Source organism: Chaetura pelagica, unplaced genomic scaffold (assembly GCF_000747805.2).
Source record: "Chaetura pelagica isolate M959 unplaced genomic scaffold, ChaPel_1.0 scaffold433, whole genome shotgun sequence".
NCBI classification, from domain to species: domain Eukaryota; kingdom Metazoa; phylum Chordata; class Aves; order Apodiformes; family Apodidae; genus Chaetura; species Chaetura pelagica.
The window spans coordinates 1012096-1035404 of NW_009952574.1; the positions used below are offsets into that span (position 1 = coordinate 1012096).

A 23309-nucleotide genomic window follows, 5' to 3' on the forward strand; every position below is an offset into this window, starting at 1 on the left:
TGTTATAAGTCAGCACTAAATTTCACAGGATACAATTATGCTCAGAGACATGGCCATAAGGAGGTCTGCAGCCTCTGGGGGTCAGATCTCATGTACATTTATCACCAATTTCACTTCATTTTACAGAAATAAAAACCAAAACACTAAATAAACAAACAAAATATCCCAGCTCCTCCTAAAACAATAGAAAACTCCCAGAAGTCATTTACTTTCACAAAAAATCTCTTTGGCATGTACAGCCAGCAACCTTTTCAGGTTCACAGGTCAGAAGAATGGCAATCACAGTTCCAGGCTTCAAATCTTACCAGAGCACAGCATGATTCAACCCTGAACATCTGAAACATCTAATTTTCATCTCTTTCATAAACTCTGCAAATTTTCTGTGCACATTTTTTCAGAAAGCAGTTCAAACTGGTTCCCAGCTTTTCAACAGATTACCAGTTGCAGGAATAAAAGAGCACATCATCCTTTTCCTGACAGGAATTCTCTTCCAGTTGGCTTAACTGGACTTCAGGAACAATCTACATGTCTAATCCAATTTACTACTTCTCATTCCTTGCCAGAAAAGCAAGCAATTTATTACTTGCTTTTATTATTTTCTCTGGCATAGAAGCAGCAGATAACTGTCTTGTCATACTGTAATATATCCTGCCAGTTCTACAAGATACTCCTGCTGTGATAAGCTAAAGCATTTGCTTTCAGCTGTAGCATTTGTCAACATATTTCTAAGACTTCATCAAATATCTTTCATTCCAGCTGTACAGAAAAGGGGGGAACCCCAACTGCAGTGCCAGGGCAGTGGAGGAAGATAAAGAGCTGACATGAGACTGCAGAAACTCCAAGGAAAGCAACAGCAAGAAAATTCCTACAGTAATCTTGGCACACACTGGGAATGTCCACTGTTTTTGAAGTTGCTGGCAACCAGTCCTCCAGCTTCAAGCTTTTCAAACCACATTTGTAATGAGTCCTTATAAACAGTGGGACCTGTGAGTGAAACTAGAAACTGTCCAGCTTCCTTAAGTGTGCAGATTACAGTGTCCTAACAATGACACCAGCTGAACTCTCATACATTTTTTAAAATCCATGCACTCTACCCTTGGAAAGAACCTTTTTTACAGGGTTTTGGTTAAAGAAGTTACTCAGGGGAATACTTTGGAGTAAAAATATTCTATGTATCCCACTCACTCCACATGCTCAGGTAAAACAGGCCTGAAGCTCCTGGGTAAAAGCCCTGCACATGTTTTTCACACTTGAATAATTCTAAAAAATATTCCTCCTTAGCCTCTATAGACACAACACAGCAGACTTACACTGAAGTCAGCATTCTTTGGTTTCAAACTGAATTGAGCAAAACCAACCAAACTAAACAACAGCTTCCATTAATTTTTAAGAGAGCCAACTCTCTCAAATATACAATATAAAATAAATAAATTAAAAATACACATATAAATAAATATATAAATAAAAATATATAAATAAAAAAACCATACTCCTAGTTTCTGGAGATTCAAGCAGGAATTTTATCTACACAGTAAGGAATTGATGTTTCTTTGTTCCTCTCCACTTAAGAATACTCATCCCACCTTGCAAATCACAAAGAGAGAGGCCTGGCTTCCCAGTAAAGTCTCTCAAGGGGAACTTTTTAGCCCTTCTGTGTAGAATTTATCACACACATAAAAAGCAGGCTATGACATGACATTTGTATTTTGCGTAGTGACCTTGTCATGCTGGACTCCTGCCCAAGAAACAGACAATTACTTAAACCTTCATGCTCAGAAATACAAGTAGAAAGAAGTAAATTTGTTTTCTTACCTCTAAATTGTAGAGCACTCTGAAGGTGGACATGCCTGGAGCAAAAGATCTGAAAAGACTTTCAAGTATAGAACTAGCACTGGGCTGATGCTGGTGTTTTGAAGACAAGGATGGTGACTTTGAAGACTGAGAACTTGATTCTGACAGCAGTGTTTTCTAGGAGGAATAAGCCACAGAACAAATATTTTGAGACTGCTGCATGTTGTAATTGGCAATACATTTCTTATAATCCCTGTAATAATTCTCTTGCCTCCAGCTGCTTGGAAATAAATCAATAATCTTTAACATGAGAATTACTTTGCAGTAGTTTCAAACTCTTCACAGATAATAATCTGACGAAACCTGGTGGTAAAATCCTTTTTGTTAAGATCACTAAAATGATTGTTTAATCCCTACCTTCCTTCCTAGAGAATCAAGCTGATCAAGAGCCTCCTGAATAGCTGGGTCAGTGGGAATCAAGAGCAGAAGCTTCCTCACTCGCAGCGTTATCCTGAAAAGTTACCAGAAGTTACTTGTGCAGAGTAGAGCTCAGCCACATTGTGGCCTGGTGGAATTCTACACATTGTGAATTAAGAAGCTACTCAAACTTTGCACTGTGAACATTTCTTCAATATTTAATAACCACTTAGTCTGCTTACCTTGGCTCCTCTAGATTGGCAAGCTGGTAAAGCATATCAAACACATTACACACGAGAGCCATAACTACTCCAGGGAGGGATTTCTCCTGAGAATTAAGCAGAAATACAAAGGTCTTTTCCTCCTCTCCTAGTTGCAATCAATTTAAGAGAGCTCTTCACTGAAGCAACTGACCCAGAAGCCAACCAGAAGAAATCCCAGCTACTTTCTAGGCTGAGATAACATCTGATGTTTTTACATTACCCATTTCCCTTTTAAACATTAATTTTTGAAGTCAGCTGTTAGTTAGTGTTGATATATAAAACAAACCAGGAGTGGGCTGAACATGCTAGTGGATGCTTCTCAGTTTATTTTCATATTGCAGCTTTATTAATACTGAAAATCTCTCCCCCTGAGAAATCTACAACCTTTAAATTAAATCATATGGGTCTTGTTTGCTTAAAAGGCCCTGTAGAGATTAATAAACATTGATCAGGCTACAGCAGGTGACAGAAGACACATTATCAAGTCCAATTTGCATGCAGAAGACAATTGTGTATTTAAGTGCTTTGTTTCAATTGCAATTTGAAACCAGAAAACTAAAGGCTGGATACAGTTCTGTCTCATCTTACTGTAACTCTTCTTCCCAGCTGTGTCTCCCCCAACTACTCCAATGCCAGGAAAAACCTGATGGAAGGTTTCAGGCTATTATGCTGTACCTGTTCCATTGCATATGATGAACTAAACACACTGCTGCTGTTGCTGGAACTGGTTGAGGAATCTGCAGAGCTCCCTGATGGAGTCCCACTTCCTGATGTTTTTACTGTAAGGACTTGTTCATCAGAAAAGCCCAGTTGATGGAGTAGCTTCTGATCTTTGTTTACAGTTAGCTGCAAGAAAATATTTACCATTTAGTTCTAGAAAATTGACTCAATTTCATCAAGAATGAGAACTGTTTGTAGTTAACATACCAGGCTGTCATTGGCAAAGATCTGTATATTATCCACAGGTGAATTCAACATCTTTGCTATCTTCCACCTGACACTTCCTACAGTTTCATTGCTATGAGCCTGTAAAATTAAATGACACTGGTTCAGTATGTCTGCTCAAGCAGTAAATTACAAGAGAAAACAAAACCTTTCATTGAAGTCTTCCTGCTCCTCCACACATGGTGGTTCAGTTCAGGCATCCAAAAAGCCAAGAGTATCTACATGATCAAAAGGGACTGGCACACATACCTCTATGGTGAAGGTATCTTTGGTAGACTCGTATGTAACATTAAGTGTTAAAAGATGTCCATGGAAAGAGGCACCATGAGGTAGAATAGTCCGGGGGACAGAGTAAAGGTCCTACAGGAAGAGAAGGATGAGTCAACACCACCCTTGAAAAAGACATTTTTATGATGGTTTGCAACAAAGTTACTAGAGTTGGATATATTTAAACTGTTACTATTTTTAATACTACTGGGAGTTGTGTTCTTAACCTTGCCTAAGAAGAAATAACACATCTTACCTCTATTGTTATCACGTAACGCTCTGCCAACAGCAGCAGCCTCTCAATTATGACAAGTTTAGTTGACCTAGAGATAAACATTGAAAACAAGAGTAACTTGTCTCAGAGATTAATTTTCAATGCCCACAGGTAACTACCACGAATTAGCTGTTTTCAAATATTATTTCTTAAACCTGGAATTAATTCAGTCAAAATTAACCAGGAAAACAGGCCAAGAAGTTTGCACTCATACTGCTTGAGATGCAGCCAGCTTCAGAAGAAGGCTCATGCTTCTGAAGGTCCCATGCTGTGCTCATATACTTAAGAACCCTGCTGTCCCAGAAATACTACATGACTAACAGGCTCGTAATAGTCTGTGGAATTTTTTTTTTGTGTGTGTATTTGTGGTTATTTTTGTTGTTTGTTTGGTTTGGTTTTTGGGGCATTAGGGGGTGGGTGTTGGGTTTTTTTGTTTATTTACTTGTGGTTTTGTTTTTTGTTTGGTGTCTTTTTTTTTTTTAAACCACAGGTTTTTAAAAGTTTCTGTGCAACTCAAACTGCATTGTAATTGGAATATTCCATTGCAAAAATATTCAGAATATACAGCTACCAATACTGAGAATTTTAATGAGCACTCAATATCAGCTGGAAATCAGCTGGAAAGGTAATGTCTACTGTCTTAGTCTTTTAAAGGCAGGCCTACCTGTAAGGAGACTGAACTGATGTTGCTACTGTAGGCATAGCAGTTGCAGTGAGCATTTTTGTAGCTCTTGTAACAGCATGTGTTAGTGTAGGACCACCGAGTGCAGAGCTGGCTGCCTGGAATACAAAGCAGAGTTTAAGTGCTGGTTTGCATAGACAGTTGGCATGTCCTGGAGAGCTAACAGAAGTACCACCTGTGGAAATGTTTTTCTTTAGAGTAATTATAGTCAATTACTCAAAGATACAAAACTAAAGAAGGATGCAAGTGCAAAAACAATTAAAATTTGTCCCTTACCTCTAATCGTGTGTAGCAATCAGCAATGAACTTCTTGTGCAGTGACACTGAATCCTGAAGATAAAAGTACAAATGAATCAGAACCTCCATGGGAATTGCTCAGAAACTGACAGAAACCAACAAATTCCACATCTTAACATGCAGGTTATCAAGGCTCTATGAATGTAAAAGTCCCTACCTTTTTCAACCTAGGAGTTAGATTAATATAGCTGTAATTTATTATCAATTGAATGGCTTCATTGGCAATTTCTTCATCAGGTGACTCCATTGCAATCTTCCAAATGAAATCCATTCCTATTAATTCCAGTTTTTCTACACTCTATGCAAGAGAGAACAGTAAAACATGACTGGATTTCTTACACAACAGTGAGTTGAACCAATGGAATGGAACAGTCTTCTATCTGCTGGAAAACAATCTTGTCACTGAATCTCAAAATGTTTCTTTTCTAACACACTGCCAAGCTTAGGCACAGTGCAAAGAGAAATTGACGGCTGCAGATTTGTATTTTTGTACTAGAATAACTTGTTTACAGGTGCATAAACATGTTCCAAAGAACATTCTCAGTTAAGCCAAATGAATAATTAAAAACTTCAAAAGCATGGAGAAATGGAACTAAGAAGGGAATTTGTTTCACAAAGGTCAAAATGGTAACTAACCACATAATGAACCATCACAAAACCTACTATGAAACTTGGCAAAAAATGTGCATTTAAAGTAAGTTAACTCTCTCTGATAAAGATCTAAAATGCCTATGAGAAAACTACTTAGCATATAGTCATCAATTTAACAAAAACATTGAAGGATCATAGAGCTAAAAATTATGGTAGGTTAGAATTTGAATATAAGCCTAAATCTCGTGTAGAGAAGAAAAATAAGAAGAAAAAGAGGGAGATGCAAAAAATGCACACTGGAATTCATCATTATTAATAAAAAAAATAGTCCACTCATTCCTCCTGCAAAGTTTGAGAAGCTACACACCAACTTTCCAATTGCTGAATTTTAACTGGAGTTTTAGTTTCAGAATTTAACGAAGTTCATGCCAGAAGGACAATCTGCATATTAATGCAAACATGACCACGTCAAACAGCTGCTAAAAAATCCTTGTCTCACCTGCTCCCACTCCCAAGATGCCACAGGAAACACACAAGAACAACCTTGCCAGAACACTCACCAGTTGTGTTCCTTGCCTCTTTAGTCGATGGTCACACAGGTTCACATTTTCAAAGAAAGTCTTAAATAAACTAAAACCTGAAAGTGAAAAATGATGCAAGCTTTTAATTCATGTCAGGCTAACTTTCTATGCTTTTCTGAAAAAATGAAGATATAAAATACAGGAGATGACCTTTTCCCTCTACAATTATGAAAACTCAAAAGGGTAGAAAAAGACCCTTTTATTATATTGATCTATAGAACTGTTTGGATACTTAATTTGAAGACTTCAGAAGCAAACTTCTGGTATGAAAACACATCTGTTGACCAAGTCAATTTTCTTACCATTCATAGTAATTTCATATGACTCTAGTTTAAGAATCTTTTCTTTGAAGAGCTGTTGCTGTACATCACTCTCTAGATCATGCTGTCCTTTTGTAAACCACTCAAAGCACATCTGTGAATGAAAGGGAGATGTATTTTTTACCCATTGTCATGGCAAAACAGTTTAGTTTTATACAGAATTGGCAAACTATGTCAGATATCACAGTAACTAATCTTACAGAAATTGTATCTACAGGAAGATGTTAAAAATATAATCTCCTAGCAACCTCCCATATTATTCAGGCTGTACTGCACTATTAGGGTGCTTCATCTTCATAGTCAGCTTTCACCCAGATAATGCTGAATGTCACTTTTGTGAATCCCCAAACCTGTACTCTTTTTCAAACCAACACCCATAAACCTGCACTCCTTTTCAAACCAGCATCCATAAACCTGCACCTCAACTCCTGATTAAGGTTCCTCCTTCAATCAAATTTTACGTTAAAAGAGCATCCTAGTCATAAGTGACCATGTAACTGTGGCTTCATTATCTTATACAAAGCCTATAAATGCATTATTAGTTTGCCATTAGTTGCTGTTTATGTGTCACATGTCTCAACAAATACAGATGCTATTAACGATCCATTAAGACTCACTCAGCAACCACAGAGAGCAGCTTTTCAAGCTCTTCTTACCTCTCGATCCAGCTCACAAACATCCTGGCCAGTTACAAGGCATTCCCAAATCTCCCTGGCACGATTCCAGCCCAAATAAAGGGTGGCTTCTTGCAGGAAAAACGCCAAGAATTTTAGATGTGCCTCCAAATACTGAGAAAAAGGAAACAGAAACTCAAGCATAAGACTTTTCTTTCTGGTACAAGAACTCTGAGAATTCTTTTTGTTATTTGTAAACTTGGTTTTTAAGTAACAGTGCACCTTGCAAAGCTTGGAAATCAAGTTGTTTCTGCAGTGAGATTTATTTCTATTTTACACAATTTTTAACATTACTTCTTTTTTTATTATCTTTTTAAAACTGAACATTGAGTCCCCTCGGATTTGCTATTACTTTTGTGACATTGATACTATTTGACACTAGTTATTAAGTCTCAACCAGTGTAGACAAAATTAATTCTCAAAAACTTTGTGACAAACTGTTACACACTCTGTGTGGCTTCAACGTGGTAGCAAATCTGTTTCAGGTTTCCAAAGCTTCACACCAAATTCAAAGGTGTAGTCTCTAGAAGGGTAGCTGAACTGAACCTGATGGAGAAGCTGGAAGCTGCACTAATTTGGAGACAGGAGGTCCTGGGCTGAGAAGATGTAGTTCTTGACAAGCTAAAGACTTTGCTAAGAAACTTGTAGATTGTGATGTTTGCCCACCCTTGCTCCATAACATAACAACAAGGCTACGAGCCCACAGAGATGTAACTGTCAGAACTATAAATAAAAACTAGTGTAATTATTCACTGGAGAGAACATACATGCCAGAAGTCCCAAAATTAATTCCAAACTTGAAACACCACCCCATCTTACACAACTTGGTCAGTGATGGACTACATCATGTTTTCAACAACCTAAAGTTGTGAGAAGCAGGGGCTCCTACCTCCCGGTAAGTGTATCGGCCGTCCACCAACGTTGCTCCAACAAGCCCTCCTGGTCCTGCCACAGATGCAGCCAAACGGTGGCATGATATTAAGCTTCCTGTCACCAACTTCACTATTTCAAAGTTTTTCTTTAGATCTTGAATAATGCTCTTGGCAAAAAAACCAAAAACACCCAAAACATTGAGAAAAGAGGTTTTTAAGAAAAGATACAAACGTGCACGTGCACACAGCAGTCTGCTCTCCTACAGATGGGTGTTACCAGAAGGAGTAATGTTTCCCCCCTCTCCAGAGTCAGTCTTATCCCTTCCAAGCACCCAAAGCCCCCTGATGGCAGTGTTTTCAGCTGAATAACACATGTTGCAGATTGCAAACAAAGTCCCACACCTCCATTCAGCCACTGTGGAACACATGTGACCCGCTGGTATTTTAGTTTGTTTTTCAAGACTCAATGTCAATTCAATTACAAAGCAGCTGGTCTAAACATTAGCCATTGTTCAGTTCTGAACAGAGACATGCCTGTTAATTATTCTACAAAAAGCTGAGAATAAAATTAATTAGTCCTGACACAGCAAACAGGTTTATACATATTTAGACATACACAAAAGCACAGACAGAAATGAACACACAACACAGCACCCCTACTTGAACAGTTTGTTTATGCTACATCACTAAAGTATACTTGTCAAACTGTTCTATTCTCCCCTCCCTTCTAAATTCTAGGTTCCATGTTCTACAAAAGCAGAGGCACAAACACATAACAAGGGCTTCAATAATAATCTCTGCATATATTCTTACCTTGTCTTGTTTTTGGTAAGTTTGCTTAATAAACGAACGTGTGATTTCATGGAGCTGACGTAAGGCTGGAACCACCCACACAAACTGAGGATTATTGTGCTGGGATGACTAGTAGTAGGAAAGATAAAAACAATTACATGTGTGGACATGTCCAAACAAAGTTTAACTTCCCTTTTAGACTCTTAGAAACCTAGCAATTTTCCTTAATGCTGCTGTTTCAAAACAACAGCTACTAGAGCTTTGAAGGCTTCAGTTACTTGTTTCTGGTCCCTTTCCAACCACACTCACGGTGCCCTTTACTTTCTACAAGAATTCCTCTGACACACACAAATGCCATTTTGCTGTCCTTATTATTACGCCCAAAGTACCACCTCCTTGCTAGAGAACATGCAAATTAAGTAGGCAAAAAGAACTCAATTGCACCAGGGAGAGATAACCCACCACCTTCCTCAATCATGGGAGATGAAGCAGGCCTGTTAGGGCATAAAAGGGCAAATCCAGTCAAATGATGTTACTTATTGGTAAAGCAAGAATAATGGAAACAAGAACCTGAAATACAATTGAGGGTTAACAGAGGAGAAATTTCTGATTGGTGCTGCAAGGAGCTCTCTGATAGGAAGCAAAAGGTACTTAAGCTGCATTTTAAAGAGATCCTGCAAAGAATAACCCTCCTACCTCATTGTTAGAACTGCTCATCACTTTTCTGGAAGGCTTCCTTTTCTGTAAAGTTTGACCACACAAACCAGTACTGAGGGTGCTTGTTCAGAGAAGTGAGGTCTGGTATAAATACTGACACAACCTACACACTTAAGAGAGATTAAAGTAACCTGCCCATAACAGAGAGCTCTCTAGTGAAGACTCCCTCATGTATTTGAGAGTGCTGCCTTAATATTACATTCCCTCCCAGTTTATGTCTTCATTTCCCCTAACAAAGGGAAATAAGAAAATGAGGCATTTTTGGACATCTGCTGTATGGTTACCCCAATCCCTTCCAGCCTGCAATGCCAGCTTTCCTTCACTGTTCCACAGCAGCTCTGTTAATGCCCTTGCCAGAATGCAATTAAAAAGAATGCAAGAACAGGAAAGGACCAGAGATCCAAAAGAAAAGACTGCAAGTTTTACAAAGATTGAGAACTCAAAAGTTTGAACTTCATATTCATAAACACACACACAGCAAAGTGTGATGAGTATTAAGAAGCAAATACTATGTCTTCTAAGTAACTACAATCCTCTACAGATGCTGCAAGACAGGCAAAAACTTAATTTACCACAAAATAAATGAATGAAAAAGTACATGCCTTTTTCTTTATTTAGGGGTATACTTCAGACTGAAAAATAAAGACAGGAGCATTCTTGCAGACCTCAAGAAAAACTGCCTGCTATGGGAACTGTGCAGGACAGAGTATATGCAGTCTTGTATGCCATGCACATCTCTGCTGCTGCCAAGAAACATCTTAGCACAGGCAGCTGCAGGAATGGCTTCTTTATGTTAGAAGAAAGTAATTAAAATATTTTATTAAAACAGAAAACTACTAAGATTCAAATTTCAATTTGCATTTTGAGACTTCACGGCCATGCCAGAACACATGCTGAACTCACAGAACACTAATCTAGGCTTTCACATGAAAAGAGCTAATAAAATACTGACATACCTTTATAGTGGTTCCATTTGCAAATTCTAACCTTGGGCCCATCCTGGTAGTTTCCCATAAACTGATCACTCCTTGTGCTGAAAATTTGCTTAAAACAAAGGCAAGAGACTTACTATGAGTCTCATGGTTAACAAACGGGCTCACACAAAGACTACCCCTCTTGTGGACTCCCCAAGGTAAGAACTTACAGATGGGACACGCAATTTTGCATCTTGAAAGAAAGGGCAAGACCAAGGCTAGATAACATTTCACTTAATAAAAATAATAAACCAACCCTCTTAATATCCTCTATGCATTTGATGATGTAGCTTCTCTTGATTGCCTCTTTCACCGCATAGGCATCACTGAGGATTGTCAGATGTTCCTCCAAGGCCTGCTGAATAAGACTACATGGTAATGTTGGAAGATGAGCCAGCTCCCAAAGTACCTCCAGAACCTAGAGGAAAAAGTGTGAGATTAGTCAGGAGCTAGGAAGTACAGACAATAGCAACCCTATGTTTAATGAAGAAACAAAAGAGATTGTATTTCACATTCACATGCCTTTCCAGTGGTGGTTTCCACCCGTGCTTCTCGACCAATGCGCCCGATCAGGCTCAACAGCTTCTGCCTCACTCTGTCACTCTCAGTCTCCCAGCTCTGGGTGGCAAAGACACAACATTCACTGTTACAGCAGCAAGCACTGTCAGTCTGTTAAGTCTCAATTTACAATTGTTTTACTGCAGGAAAACCAAAATGCAAACAAATATGTTCCCAAAAGGAATACCTCCTTGTTTTTGTCACTGGGAGTTACAGTATGAATTTGTCCAAGTCTTTTTCAAATATAAACTAGAATATAAACTATAAACTAGATGAAATATAAGAATAAAAATCTCATTTTTTAAAAAGTATCCCAGCACTGCCTACATAATGTATTTAAAATCTAATTAGCAGTACCAGTAGCAGATCAGGCTTTGGGGTTAAAAAAACCACAGTGTTAAGTGTTATTTTATAGCTACTTTCATATTTATATTTTTATATAGAAAATATGAAGGTATTCAAGGAATTTGTCTTTTGGTAGGCTGGATGCACAAGTATATCTCACCTATTCTCTTCCCAAGGAATACCAATTCATGTGAAAACTTACCTTTTGGATTAGGACAAATAAATGATTGAGCTGATCAGAGCTAAACTTCACAGCAGCTGCAGCAATAATGGTATGTATGTTTTCAATCACAGTGGAGGATTGTCCTGACTGAAAAGATGAAGGACAACACATGAAGATAGACCTTTAACCCAAATGAGACAGAAAAATCTTATGTAAGCATTACCCTACTGTTCACACCAGAGGGAAAGAATAACACCTTTTGACATGTTAGAAACAAGGTTAGAGTAACTGTCTCTGCTCCTTCTTTCCCTGGCAGAGAAGTCTTTGGGAGAAATCCTAAAGCAGGAAAGAACTGCCATTATTACAGCAGCTTCAAGGTGCTGCAATGGCACCTACCACTGTAAGCTGTGATGCCAACAATACAAACAACACCATTTTTACTGCTTGATTAAGATGGTGCTGCAACCCTGACACTCCAAGGCTTTACTCACAAGTGAGCAACACATCATCTCCTCCCACATGGATGGGAGCACCATGGTAACCACAGCAGAAGCAGGGAGGAAGTATTGTCTCCTATTAAAGAATAAAAGTGAGCCAGCTAGAATTACACATCAGCTCTACTAAGCATGCAAGACTTGCTACCATGACCACACAGACTGCATATCTGACAGTGTCCAATGAGTTTAGGCTAAAACTTCAACATTTGGACAGAGGAGAAAACCATTTCCTGCAGTGGAAGATTAGGTTTCTGGTCAAAATTTCCACATGACATTTGCATTTAGCAGTCAAATCACCTTTCCTACACAGCAGTAAGTTGAATATACATGAAGTGCATGTGAAAATATGACTTGTCAGTCCATTATATGCATGTACAGGAAGTTAAATGGGAATTCATACAGTTTGAACCCACTTCCTTTAAAGTCACACTGTGAACTGCAATCAAATTTATACTTCCAGCCACAAAAAAATTAATATTCTTAGGCATGGCCTTTGGTCTAGACAAACACTCTACCACCTATTGTAGACTGACAACTTCTTATTCCAAGTCAAATATTTTTGCAGCCCTTTAATACTTCTTTCAAAGACCTGAACTTCATGCTAAGATTTAGCAGCTGTATCACAAGAAATGGCCAGAACACTTGATTTTAAATGATACAGAAAGAAGCAGAAGAAAGCCTTTACATTAATTATATTGTTAAAATCTCAACACCTCCCCTTTGCAATAAAGAGTGTCTAGATCATAAACCAAAAAATCCCACTGCTAGAATATCTGCTTTTGTAAGACAGTCTAAAAACACCTGTCTAGTTTTGGCTGCTTACCTGAATTCTCCAAATTTTAGTCAGCTCATCTAAAGACAATTTACTGCCCAGCAGTTCAATAATTCCCTTTATACGATCACAGTACTGTGCCTGGTCTATATTACCTATGAAACAAAGACAGAGAACTAAATTAGCATTTTTAAAACAGTATTAGATATGCTAAATTTCATAAATTCTTTTTAAAGGGAAAAGAACAGTTATCTTTATTTGAAAATTCTTTACTGTTAGAGACACATGTATCATTTCAAAGAAAAGGCTCCTTCCATTTTTATTTTGCTTTACTTCATAGATCTGGGGCCTCACAACTTAGAAAAAACCCTAAACTTCTTTTCTAGGGCCTAAATATATATCAAGATAAGTGAGGAGTAAAAACCCCAGGTACAGCAGAAAACATCTGCACTGATGTCAAATAGAGGACTAGATGACAAATGCAGAATTTGCAGAGTTTTTCTTACTCTCTGTTGAAGATGACAAAACCCTTGAACTCCTTTGTTAATAACATTCCATTACAATATGCTGTAAGGGACAAATGACATTTTAAAGTTTAAGACATTCAGAGCACATGTCAAAAGTCTTTGTAAAGCACTTACCTTCTAGAGCAATAGACAGGACAGAATTTTCTACTAGCCAGTTTAGTAATCTGTCTGTATCTATGGCATTCTTCACTGACTTGGACACAGTGCTGTCTTCTATTAATTTTGTTACCTAGAAATTGCAAAATGTGAGATTCTAACAATGACCCCCAAAGGCATGACACCTGCACACAACAAAATCTATTCCAAAGGCTCACTGCAAAGCTTAAGCATGAATCCTCAAGTATTCTGAGCACAGAAGGTGTTTGGGTTTTGGTTTCTTTGTCATTGTTCTGGTTGTTTGTGGTTTTTTGTTTGTTTCTTTTGTGTGCTTTCATGTTTGGTTTGTTTGTTTTTTAATAAGCTGCTTGAAGGCAAATTCTTAACCAGAAACACCTCCTTCCCACCAGTCTCTGATGCAGTAGATTCTTATTCCCAGTGTGACATAGAAAAGCTGGCCTGTGCTGCCAGGTATGTATTTCTACAGATATACCAGAAGTAGGTTATCTCAGGCTTCTGCTTGTTACTGTCAGTGTCCTACTTTTTATCCAATACAGAATTCATGTGGGCTCCTCACTCCAGGGAGACAAGAGTACATTTCTGCTAACACCTTCAAAAGCTGCACTTTTATAACTTCACCAAGGATATGTGGCATTTACGATTAAGAACCAAACATCAATGAGGTTTAACATCTCAATTTTTTTCCATAAATAAAGAAGCTAAATCCCAAAGAGGGACTCTAAAACACCTTACAGTGCCTGCAGACTAAAAATAAGTGTCTTTTTCTGGGGACACTTGAATTGTACAAGTTGTGGAAGGAAGAGATGAATGAACAACTCTATACTTAAACCACAGCTCCCCTGAAAAATGAACTGTTTTCTTCTTCTACTTAGATCTAAGATTACAGCATGAAGAGTCTATAAACTCCAGCTCCTGGTGCTACTGGAGTGCCCACATACAATCCTAATAAAAAAACCCCAACAATTACATAGTGTTGTGATCTAACTGGATTACAGTCTAGGTTTGAGTCCTGCTTGGTCTGTTTTCCCCTTTTCTCTCAATGAGAGGAGGAGAGAAAAGGGATATCCCAGAGGATGCTCTGAATTATCAGGGTTATTTCAGAGTGACTATTCAATGAATAGTAAACACCATTGCTTATAAATCAATCTGAAACTGCAGTTGCTAGGAAAGGTTCATTCTATGTCTAGTCTAACTGGGAGGTCAAGGTCCTTGCAGGGGCTTCTAATGTTACAAACAACTCTTGTCACATTAGCTTGTTTTGGTTTTTATTATCAGCTAAACTTTTGCTAAGGCAACACAATTTATGAGGCAACAGAATGCCAGTTCTTTTTTAAGGTTGTGGTTTCAGTAACTTTCCAACAACCCACCCCACCTACACACCATACACGTCCACACAGAGAAGAAAAAAAAAAAAGCAAACCTACTTCTTTGAGGAATTCATCTTTGCACTGAAGTGAGGAGACTTCAACATGCGCAGCAGGATGTCCAGCCGCAAATCGTCTACTGCAGTTACCAGGTCAGGCTGGAAGCGCATACACAGCAGCTTGATACCAGACAGGAGCTCAGGAATACTGACCAGTCTCTGTTCAAAACCAAAACAACAACAACAAAAAGGACAAATAAAAGCTATTTTTACTCTTCTGTTTCAGATCATTCACAAAGAGTAGGTTTAGTGAGCCAACCCAGGCTGTTTAATCTATGAAATGCAGCACCATGTACATCTGCAAGTATTACTTGTAGACTAGAGATCCTCAGACACCAAAACCTTTTGTTCAAGTGGTCTCTCCTGCTATAATTTTGTACACTAAATTGCTCTGTAGTTACACAGCCCATGCACACTTTCCAGTTTACAATTAACAATTTAAGTCTAAGCAAAAAGTCAACACTCAAATTGAATGGAACTGAATGCCAAATTGAGGTTAATACAGGAAGTAGTTACAAGTTATTTGGACATTCTATCAACCAAATCCTCAAAAGCAAACAGCTAATTCAACAGCTGTGTGCATACCAGCCATAAGAACTTAACAGACTGCAACATCTTAAAATCACTTAGAGAAGGGAGTGTTCTGTACACTTCAGAAGGGGACCAACAAAACTATACTGGAAAGCAACAAAATATTTTTAAAAGGGTCAAGACATCAGATACCTCCTGAAAAGGGTATTGAATTGGTTAAATGTATTTTATTCTAATGTCAGAAGGTGCAGAACAGGTTGCATTTTTGCCATTTAAATAAAAGGTATTGTTCCAGTCTATGTTGCCAGCATTTCCAAGAAACACAGTTAAGTTCTTCCTAAATATTTAATATAAAAAAACATTACCTTGTCTTTCAAGTCCTTCTCTTCTACATTCTGTACATATTTAATCATTTTATGAATTATTGGATCCAGCATGGGCTAAAGAACGTGAGAAAAGGCATGACAATCATGTTATGTTTCCTGAAATTGATCACATTACTCAGAAGATCTGGCTACAGCAAAATTAAATTCATAGCTGAAATCTCACAATGATCTTAAAAGCAACACCTACAACATACATCTAGCTATCCTGCTAGGTACATTCAGAAAAAGAAGCAATTAGAGAAAGAAGCCAGGTCAGAACACCACAACACAGGCTTAAAAACAAAAAAGAATGAGATTTTTCAAAATGCATCAGTTCTTAGATGCATATGCTTCTTTGACTCCCAGTGGCTTCTAAACTGTCTTCCCTTCAAATAAAGACATTCAGTCACTTATTAAATGGATAGTTTTTGTTAGTGAGTGTAGGTGGAAGCCTGGGGTATATTTGCATGTACAAATGCAGCATGGTGATTTTTTTTTTTCGTACCACAATTTTTTCCAGTGTAAACTCTCATATCCATGTGCTTGATCCCAGCCAGCAAGTTACATTTCAAACAAAATCCATCCAAACCAGCTAGAAAGTTAAATTTCAAACAAAATCCATCCAACTGGCTAGATTCTTTTCCCACATGCTTCACACTGATGAAGCTTACTAATGGCAGTGGCAAACCTCTCACTGCTGCAGTTGTAGATAAGTGACTACAGACCACTGCGCTTAGAAAATGCATCTGAACATTGTCTGAGCCCTCTATCCATCACCCTCAGGATGCTCAAAATGATTCTTGTACTTTATGCAAAGAGTTTTGAAGGCTTTTTCGAATTAGGCACCAGTTTCACACCAACACATTTGTAAACTAATTTTCAGTCCTCTGGTTTTTCAAATTCCTACGATAAAAAGAACAGGTTCTCATGTAGTTGTCTTCCTGCTACCAAACTGCCCAAGATCTACTTTAACACAGAGAACTCCATCTAAATTTGAGCAAACTACTACAACTTTTCAAGGCTTTACTACTTGCTGTAGAGAACTTATAACAGAGGCATTTTACCTGTACTACAGAAGAATTAAGATATTCTGCACAAACTCCAAATGGTTGAACTAATGCAGAAATTGCCTGAAAGAAACAGAGCAAGTATTTAGGCACACATGAAAGACATCCTTGCAGAGCTAGTGATCTATAGCTGAAAAGGTAAGTGGAGGTGAATGAAAGTATTACTGATTTTGGTATGCAACTGCTTTACATTACATGGCTCAGGAAAGATATTTACTCTATGGTCTATGTGTTACGTATTTTTGTCTGAAATAAAAAAAGCCTTTCCAGTTTTCACTGATCTTGGTCCTCTCGTCACTCTGTTCAGTCTTCTCTGTCTAATCCTGTTTCAGTCACAGAAATAAACAGAGAGAAAGCAACGTATCACATTCTGGCTGCCTACAGAAATGAGAGGTGTGAATTCAAGACTTCAGGATAAAGCCATATGGCAACATTCTTCCCCAAAGCACTAAGAGGGAGAAAGCTTTTCTAAATGTGTCACATGCATGTCAAGATCTCTTCAATGCATGATTTGAATCTTATTTACTTTATATCCCAACTATATACCTACACAACCCAAACTATATTTGGGATTATATACCCAATGTATTCTAAGATTTTCTAGTGATAACCATCATCAAGAAATTAAATGTATAGAGACATTTGTTTCCCTATAAATAATATAAACCCCGTTTTCTTCTCACATTGTATCAAGAATGGTGAAATGGGGCATGCACCACTGCAATCAAAGGTCTAAACTAAGTGATGCTGAACCAGACTTTCATCCTAAGCAAGGAGTTAATAGTTACTAAACAAAATTAAAGTTTCTATTGCAGTATCAGGATTTAAATAGTTTCCTTATTCTTCGTAATGCTCATATATGAACCTCTCTCTTTAGAAAGCAGAAAACAGCAATAGCCCAAGAAAATAAGTTGCATTCTCTCCAAATATCATTTCACTGAAAGCAGATTAATTTCATTCTGAGGGACCCAAGTTACATGGTTTTCCATTAGCCTCCTTGTTCTTCAAACCTTGAGACTATGAAGTCTCCTGAATACAGGTCAGGAAGCTAAAACTAAACAAGCTAGGCTTTGTCACCAAGAATAGGTGAAAACTGTTGAACCAGGCAGTTTTTGACAGAGCTCTTCAAAAGCTGCTTAGGATAAAAAGTGTCTGTCTTCCTAAGGATTTTTTTCTTTTCCTTCAACAATGACTTCTCTAATGATGGAAGTCTATTCACTTGCAGCTAAATGCACTTACAGCAGAAGTAATCAGAAAACCAGGGACATACTTGTGAATTTACAGTGAAACTGGACTGATTGAGTCTAACTGGAAGACTGACTGTTGGTCAGAAAGGGTACACGAACCTTTCCTCTCTCCTGTGAGGTCTCAAAAGCTTTTCAGTCAGGATTCTTATGCACAACCTCATCTGACCTCTAGCCTGACAGTATTTTTCAGGTCTCTGTGGGAATGTTGCTCTGGTACCAAGCGAAAGGTAGGAACACTGCAGAAAGGAACACTACTGGTTCTACATGAAGTGTATAATGAAAAGGGAGAAGTCTTGTGACAGAAGATGAACTTACCCCAAGTTCAATATCTTCTGAGTTGAGTTTGGACTGAATTGCTGAAAATCCACCCAACTCTGCAAACTGAAATAAAATCATCAGTATTATGTTAGTGCACTACAGTATTTTATATTTTAAATAACTATTACATAAAATACTCCACTGAGAATTTATGGGATGCCAACGAGTATTCTTTAGCATGGAACATGACACTCAGCATAAGCTTTATGTTTTAATGGGAATTCAGGGGCACACAATTATACCTGGTACTAGTATACAAATCAGGTTAGAAACTCTGTCTTAGGTAAAAATGGATATGGGGAGGAAAGGTAAAAGCTAAAGCCTGTATAGCAACACTTTTGACTAGGAAACAGCACTGCACCTTTAGCTGAGCTCTCCACTTCCTCTAGTCATAGCTATTATGGTAAAGGAGTTCAAGGGCAAAGGCAGCAACTCAACAGGCCCCTTCCCTATATGTAGGCAGGATTAAAATCTTAAACTATTTTTTGCTGGTTGTCACAAAAGAGTGGAAAAACAAGTCAGGGGGAAGCGTGGAGAAAGAAATCATCTCTGAATTCCAATGAATTAAAGTGATAAATAACAATTCTGCTTGGTTTACATTTACCTACCCTGTTTACCAGATCCACCAGCCACCCATGAGGTTCCTTGAACAATCAAAATATTAACAAATTAGTAGCTGCAACAATCAATGGTAAATATCTGTCTTCTGAAACAGAAGTGTGGACAGACACACTCAGCCCACTAACCCACGCCCCAAATGCATGCACCAGCATTTGCTGCAATTCTTGATGACACATTTAAGCCTTCTTTTGTTATAAATACCTACTAATCAAACAACTAGGTTTCAGGGCACGGCCATGCTCACCTTCTGAAAAGTGGATATGGGTGAGACAGCATGCATGTTTCCCTCCCCGAAGACTTCTGCCCAGTTTCTCTGGCAAACCTTCATTCTGTTCTTGAAATGATACTCGTTGTCGGGGTTAAATGCCTTGAAGGAAAAGCCCACAGCAATGAACAGCACAGCTTAAGCCACTCTCAAAGCTTCCTGTGATAATACCTGACTTCTGCAGTTGAGCATTCTCCTGGTTGACTAGATCTAGCCAAAAATCAAGTTTAAGAGAAGAGCCCTGCTCCTTCCTCTCTGTTGTCACTGTATAAAGCACTCTCAAGCTCCTATTCAGTATAGGCAATATCCATGTGAACCAGGTATCTGTATAAGGGGGAGATTAACTCCAAGCACTAGTTCTAAAAAATAAACAATGAAGTGACAGCAGATGCGAGTTGTTTTTTTTTTAGAGTGCTAGTTTTCAGAAGTTTTAAACAGCACTAATCCCTTTATGAATTGTGTACTGGATGTCAAAACCCTGCAGCAAGCAGTGGCTGCAGACTGTGAGACAAAAACACTACAACTTAAATATAATTTAAAAAGCAACAGCAGCATAAATATGAAATATCAAATATCAGAAACTAGATCAAAGTGTCAAATACCATTGTAAGCACACCAAGCAGGCCCACAGGAATAGGATCTTGTTTTACTCTTTCTGCAACCAGGTCCACCAGCAGCATAAGCATGTTGTATATTCCTTCATGGATTTCAGTTCCCCATTTATGAACAGCACTGGATGTCAACAGCTAAAAAAAACAAACCAATAGGGTAGTTTTTTGAAGTTTGAACACAATCACAAAACAGGAGAAATTTATCAACCCCTGAAACTGATTCCAGAGGCAATGTTTCCTTGGAGTGTGCTAAACACTGGTGTGTTTTTCAGATGCTCATCCTGCACTAATGCCTTCACACTTAACTACATTTGTAATTTCGTTGAATAACACCTTGAATCACAGTTTATGACAGAAAAAAATAATGTAGCAAGGCAAACTGTTTTCCATTTCCCCACATAAGACAGCAACCTTTGCAAAGAACAAGTAATATGGAAATCATTTGTTTGCAGATTGAAGACAACTATTAAATCTTCAAGTAGGCATGCCACGAAGCTGCAATGATTCAGCTGTAATAACCATTTACCAATTCACATTTTTTGAGCAGTTTCTATTGGAAAACAAAGACCATGTACCATGAAGAGAGAAGAAATTAGTGCTGCTTTCCCACCTACTGAAATATGTTCTTTACATCTGGTCTAACGTGGTTGTTTGTAAAGAACATGAAGCTTCCATTTGCAAATTCATGCTAGCTGTGTCTGAACACAGGGAGTTAAAAAGCTTAATACTTTCAATACAATTAATTTTTGTACCATTTTAAGAAACAGAGTTTCTTGCAAATATTTCCCAAATGGTAATTCAGCACATTCTGGACTTAGGTTCCTACAGATTATCCTTCTGGAGGAGCAACCTACACTGTTTATTTAATATGCCAAAAATACCAAGTGATTTAGAAGCATTAAATGTAAAATTACTACTCAGCTACAAGGAAAGATATTTTTTCCCCTGAATTTGTCTTCCTAAAAAATACTTATATTCTCAACATTTGAAGATTAGGACTGAGTTTCTTTTTGAAAAGTGTATACCTGTGTGTGTACACATATATATGTTTTTATACATGTGGCCTTAAAACTGGGCAAGAAACCAGGCAGCATTCAAAACTGGTAGAATATTGGGAAGTAATTTGGTTTGGGAAGCTCTGTAGAGGAAAGTCACAATAACCCAGAGAGGAACAACCAGAAATACATATTAGGCATTATGCATTGAGGGGAAAGACAAATTCTAAATAGATCATAGAAAGAGGTAAGAAAGAATTTAGCAACCCTCTAAAGAAGGAGCAGAAAGAATGGAGCTAATAGGAAATCTGATCCTGAATTTGCCATTAATGGCTGTATCCAAGGGTCTTTAAGCTTGCCTTTAAGGCTTCCCTAATTCTTACAGAGCTCTTCATTTGAAAAAGCAAAAACAAAAAGGGGGGAAAAGAAAAAAGAAAAGCTAAGTGCCAGAATTGGCCAGAATTTCAGAGCTGGGACTTTGTATGATTTTAATCTAAATCTATGTATGACTTTAAAGCAGGAAAATAATCCATGATTTTAATCTAAGAACACGCTCACTAGTTTCTGCAGTTTCTGAACTCTGGATCACAAGACATTGTTTCCACCCTGAACAGTGCAAAGAAACACTGAATTGGTCCACTGTCCCTACTTACCTTTTTAAATGCTTCAGGCATGCATCTGTCCATAAATCTCTTGCAATTCTCATCAGAATCAGAAAGACCTTTACAGAAATAAGAGTGCTTTTAAAAAAATATATTTAAAAAATAAATACTTTTTAAGATTTCCTCAGGGAGCTCATTTTCAGTTTTTGGGAACGCCAACCAAAACCAACAGTAATAAATGTGCTACTGTTAATTCATAACTAGCATGCTTTTCCAGTGACAAAAAAGCATGAGTCAAGAGAACTTGCCTTGTAGACACAAGTTTCCCAAAGCTCCATCTCTTACACTTCTTCAAGCCTTATTAGTACTGTAAGTATTTCTCCCTCCACAGTTTATAACTTGGATACTAACTTTAGATCATTTCTGATGCTTCACAGCCTATACCCAAAGCCAAATCTAAGCACACCCTTTTAACACAGGTTAGAAACTAAGAAGCAGACCAGAACCAACTAATAACTTCAATTTTTCCAACAGATTATAACCTCCTTTTAGTCTGCCAACAGGCATGATGGAAAAACTATCTTGTACTCTTACAGTTCTTGGGCATGATGCCTCCATAACACTTTCAACCCCAGCCAAAGCACTGAATGCAGAAAAGTCAAATTCAAGTCTAATGCAGTATAACCATTTCACTAGGGAAAACCAATCAGTTAAACAAGGGTGGTACAGCATGGATTTAGATGACAACTTGTTTTTACTAACGGAAAATAACCAGGCCGATGAAAAAAAGTCAGTAATTAAGCTCTGAAAAACAATAATTCCTACAACCATTAGAACATAAAGAAACATGCTTTTTAAAAAAGCTTAAGTAAACAAATCACTTAAGAGAAAAAGAAGCCGACATTCTTTTTACAGCATTAGGCAGAACAGTTCACTGTTAATCACCTTCACAGAGGTGTGATCACTCTGTAGGGTGCTAAGTAAACTGTAAGATTACTATGAAAGACATCACTGCCCACCAGACTGTCTATGCATCCTTGGAAGAGGTAATCTTTGGATGTGCAGAAAGAGAACTCACCTAGTCTTGCCAGGTAGGTGGATGCAATCAGGCATTTGCCTAGAGACTCCTCCCGCTTGTAGGGTATGGACCAGTGATCCGTTAAAACTCTGCTCTCCAGCTCGTACAAGTTGGTTGTTGGAAACTCAATACCTTCGCCTGAGCAGTTGCCATTTTCATCATTTTTCTGTGAATAAAAATAAAGTTCAAGTCCAACAATTTTTCTCTCCCTCTCCTAGGATTTAGTAGCTTCAGAAAGCAACTGTGCTGGTAACAAGCATGTAAATGCTCAACAACCCAGAGGCTGCTTGTGATTTTCGAAGCAGAACTTAGTATTTCAATTTGAAGTGAAGGGATTACATAGCTTTATGTGTTTATTGCAGGTGATAGCTACTATATTTACATAACTAACAGCTAACTAATTGCCTACTTAACTGGCAAATCTTGTCCAGTAGCATATCAGATCCTAGTCAAGCGATAAGTACTTCCAGTCCCTGTGAGACTAGAGTAGTAAGTTCATCTTCACAAATCTGCATATTAATTCTCTGTTGAAAAACTGCTGTAGAATTTGGAATTGTTTATTCTAATGGAAGCCAATTTCATCACCCTCTCACCCCATCTCATTAAGAAACACAAGTACATCAGGATTCCATTTTACTAGCTAATTATCTAGATTTGAAAAAAATGCATCTTAAATATAGACTTATAGAGAAAAAACAATTGTCCAAGAAAATGTCTAGAAGGAAGGCAGGGAAAATACAAGCAGATCCC

General features: G+C 37.9%; 1 protein-coding gene across 1 annotated transcript in view; it reads right to left on the reverse strand.

The window, feature by feature from the left end:
• Window positions 1-22719, reverse strand: part of USP24 (ubiquitin specific peptidase 24) — a 50886-nt gene extending 28167 nt beyond the window's left edge. Inside the window, 29 exon segments of the mRNA XM_009993569.1 lie at window positions 1813-1968; window positions 2209-2302; window positions 2451-2536; window positions 3147-3317; window positions 3399-3497; window positions 3666-3776; window positions 3940-4006; window positions 4622-4737; window positions 4916-4969; window positions 5094-5234; window positions 6088-6164; window positions 6411-6522; window positions 7085-7216; window positions 7992-8141; window positions 8788-8895; window positions 10714-10875; window positions 10980-11075; window positions 11563-11670; window positions 12844-12947; window positions 13434-13548; window positions 14857-15018; window positions 15756-15830; window positions 16820-16885; window positions 18385-18450; window positions 18996-19031; window positions 19253-19375; window positions 19876-20019; window positions 21533-21600; window positions 22560-22719. Coding sequence (XP_009991871.1) covers window positions 1813-1968; window positions 2209-2302; window positions 2451-2536; window positions 3147-3317; window positions 3399-3497; window positions 3666-3776; window positions 3940-4006; window positions 4622-4737; window positions 4916-4969; window positions 5094-5234; window positions 6088-6164; window positions 6411-6522; window positions 7085-7216; window positions 7992-8141; window positions 8788-8895; window positions 10714-10875; window positions 10980-11075; window positions 11563-11670; window positions 12844-12947; window positions 13434-13548; window positions 14857-15018; window positions 15756-15830; window positions 16820-16885; window positions 18385-18450; window positions 18996-19031; window positions 19253-19375; window positions 19876-20019; window positions 21533-21565 — 2964 coding nt within the window. The 5' untranslated portion in view covers window positions 21566-21600; window positions 22560-22719.
• Window positions 22720-23309: the final 590 nt, after the last annotated feature.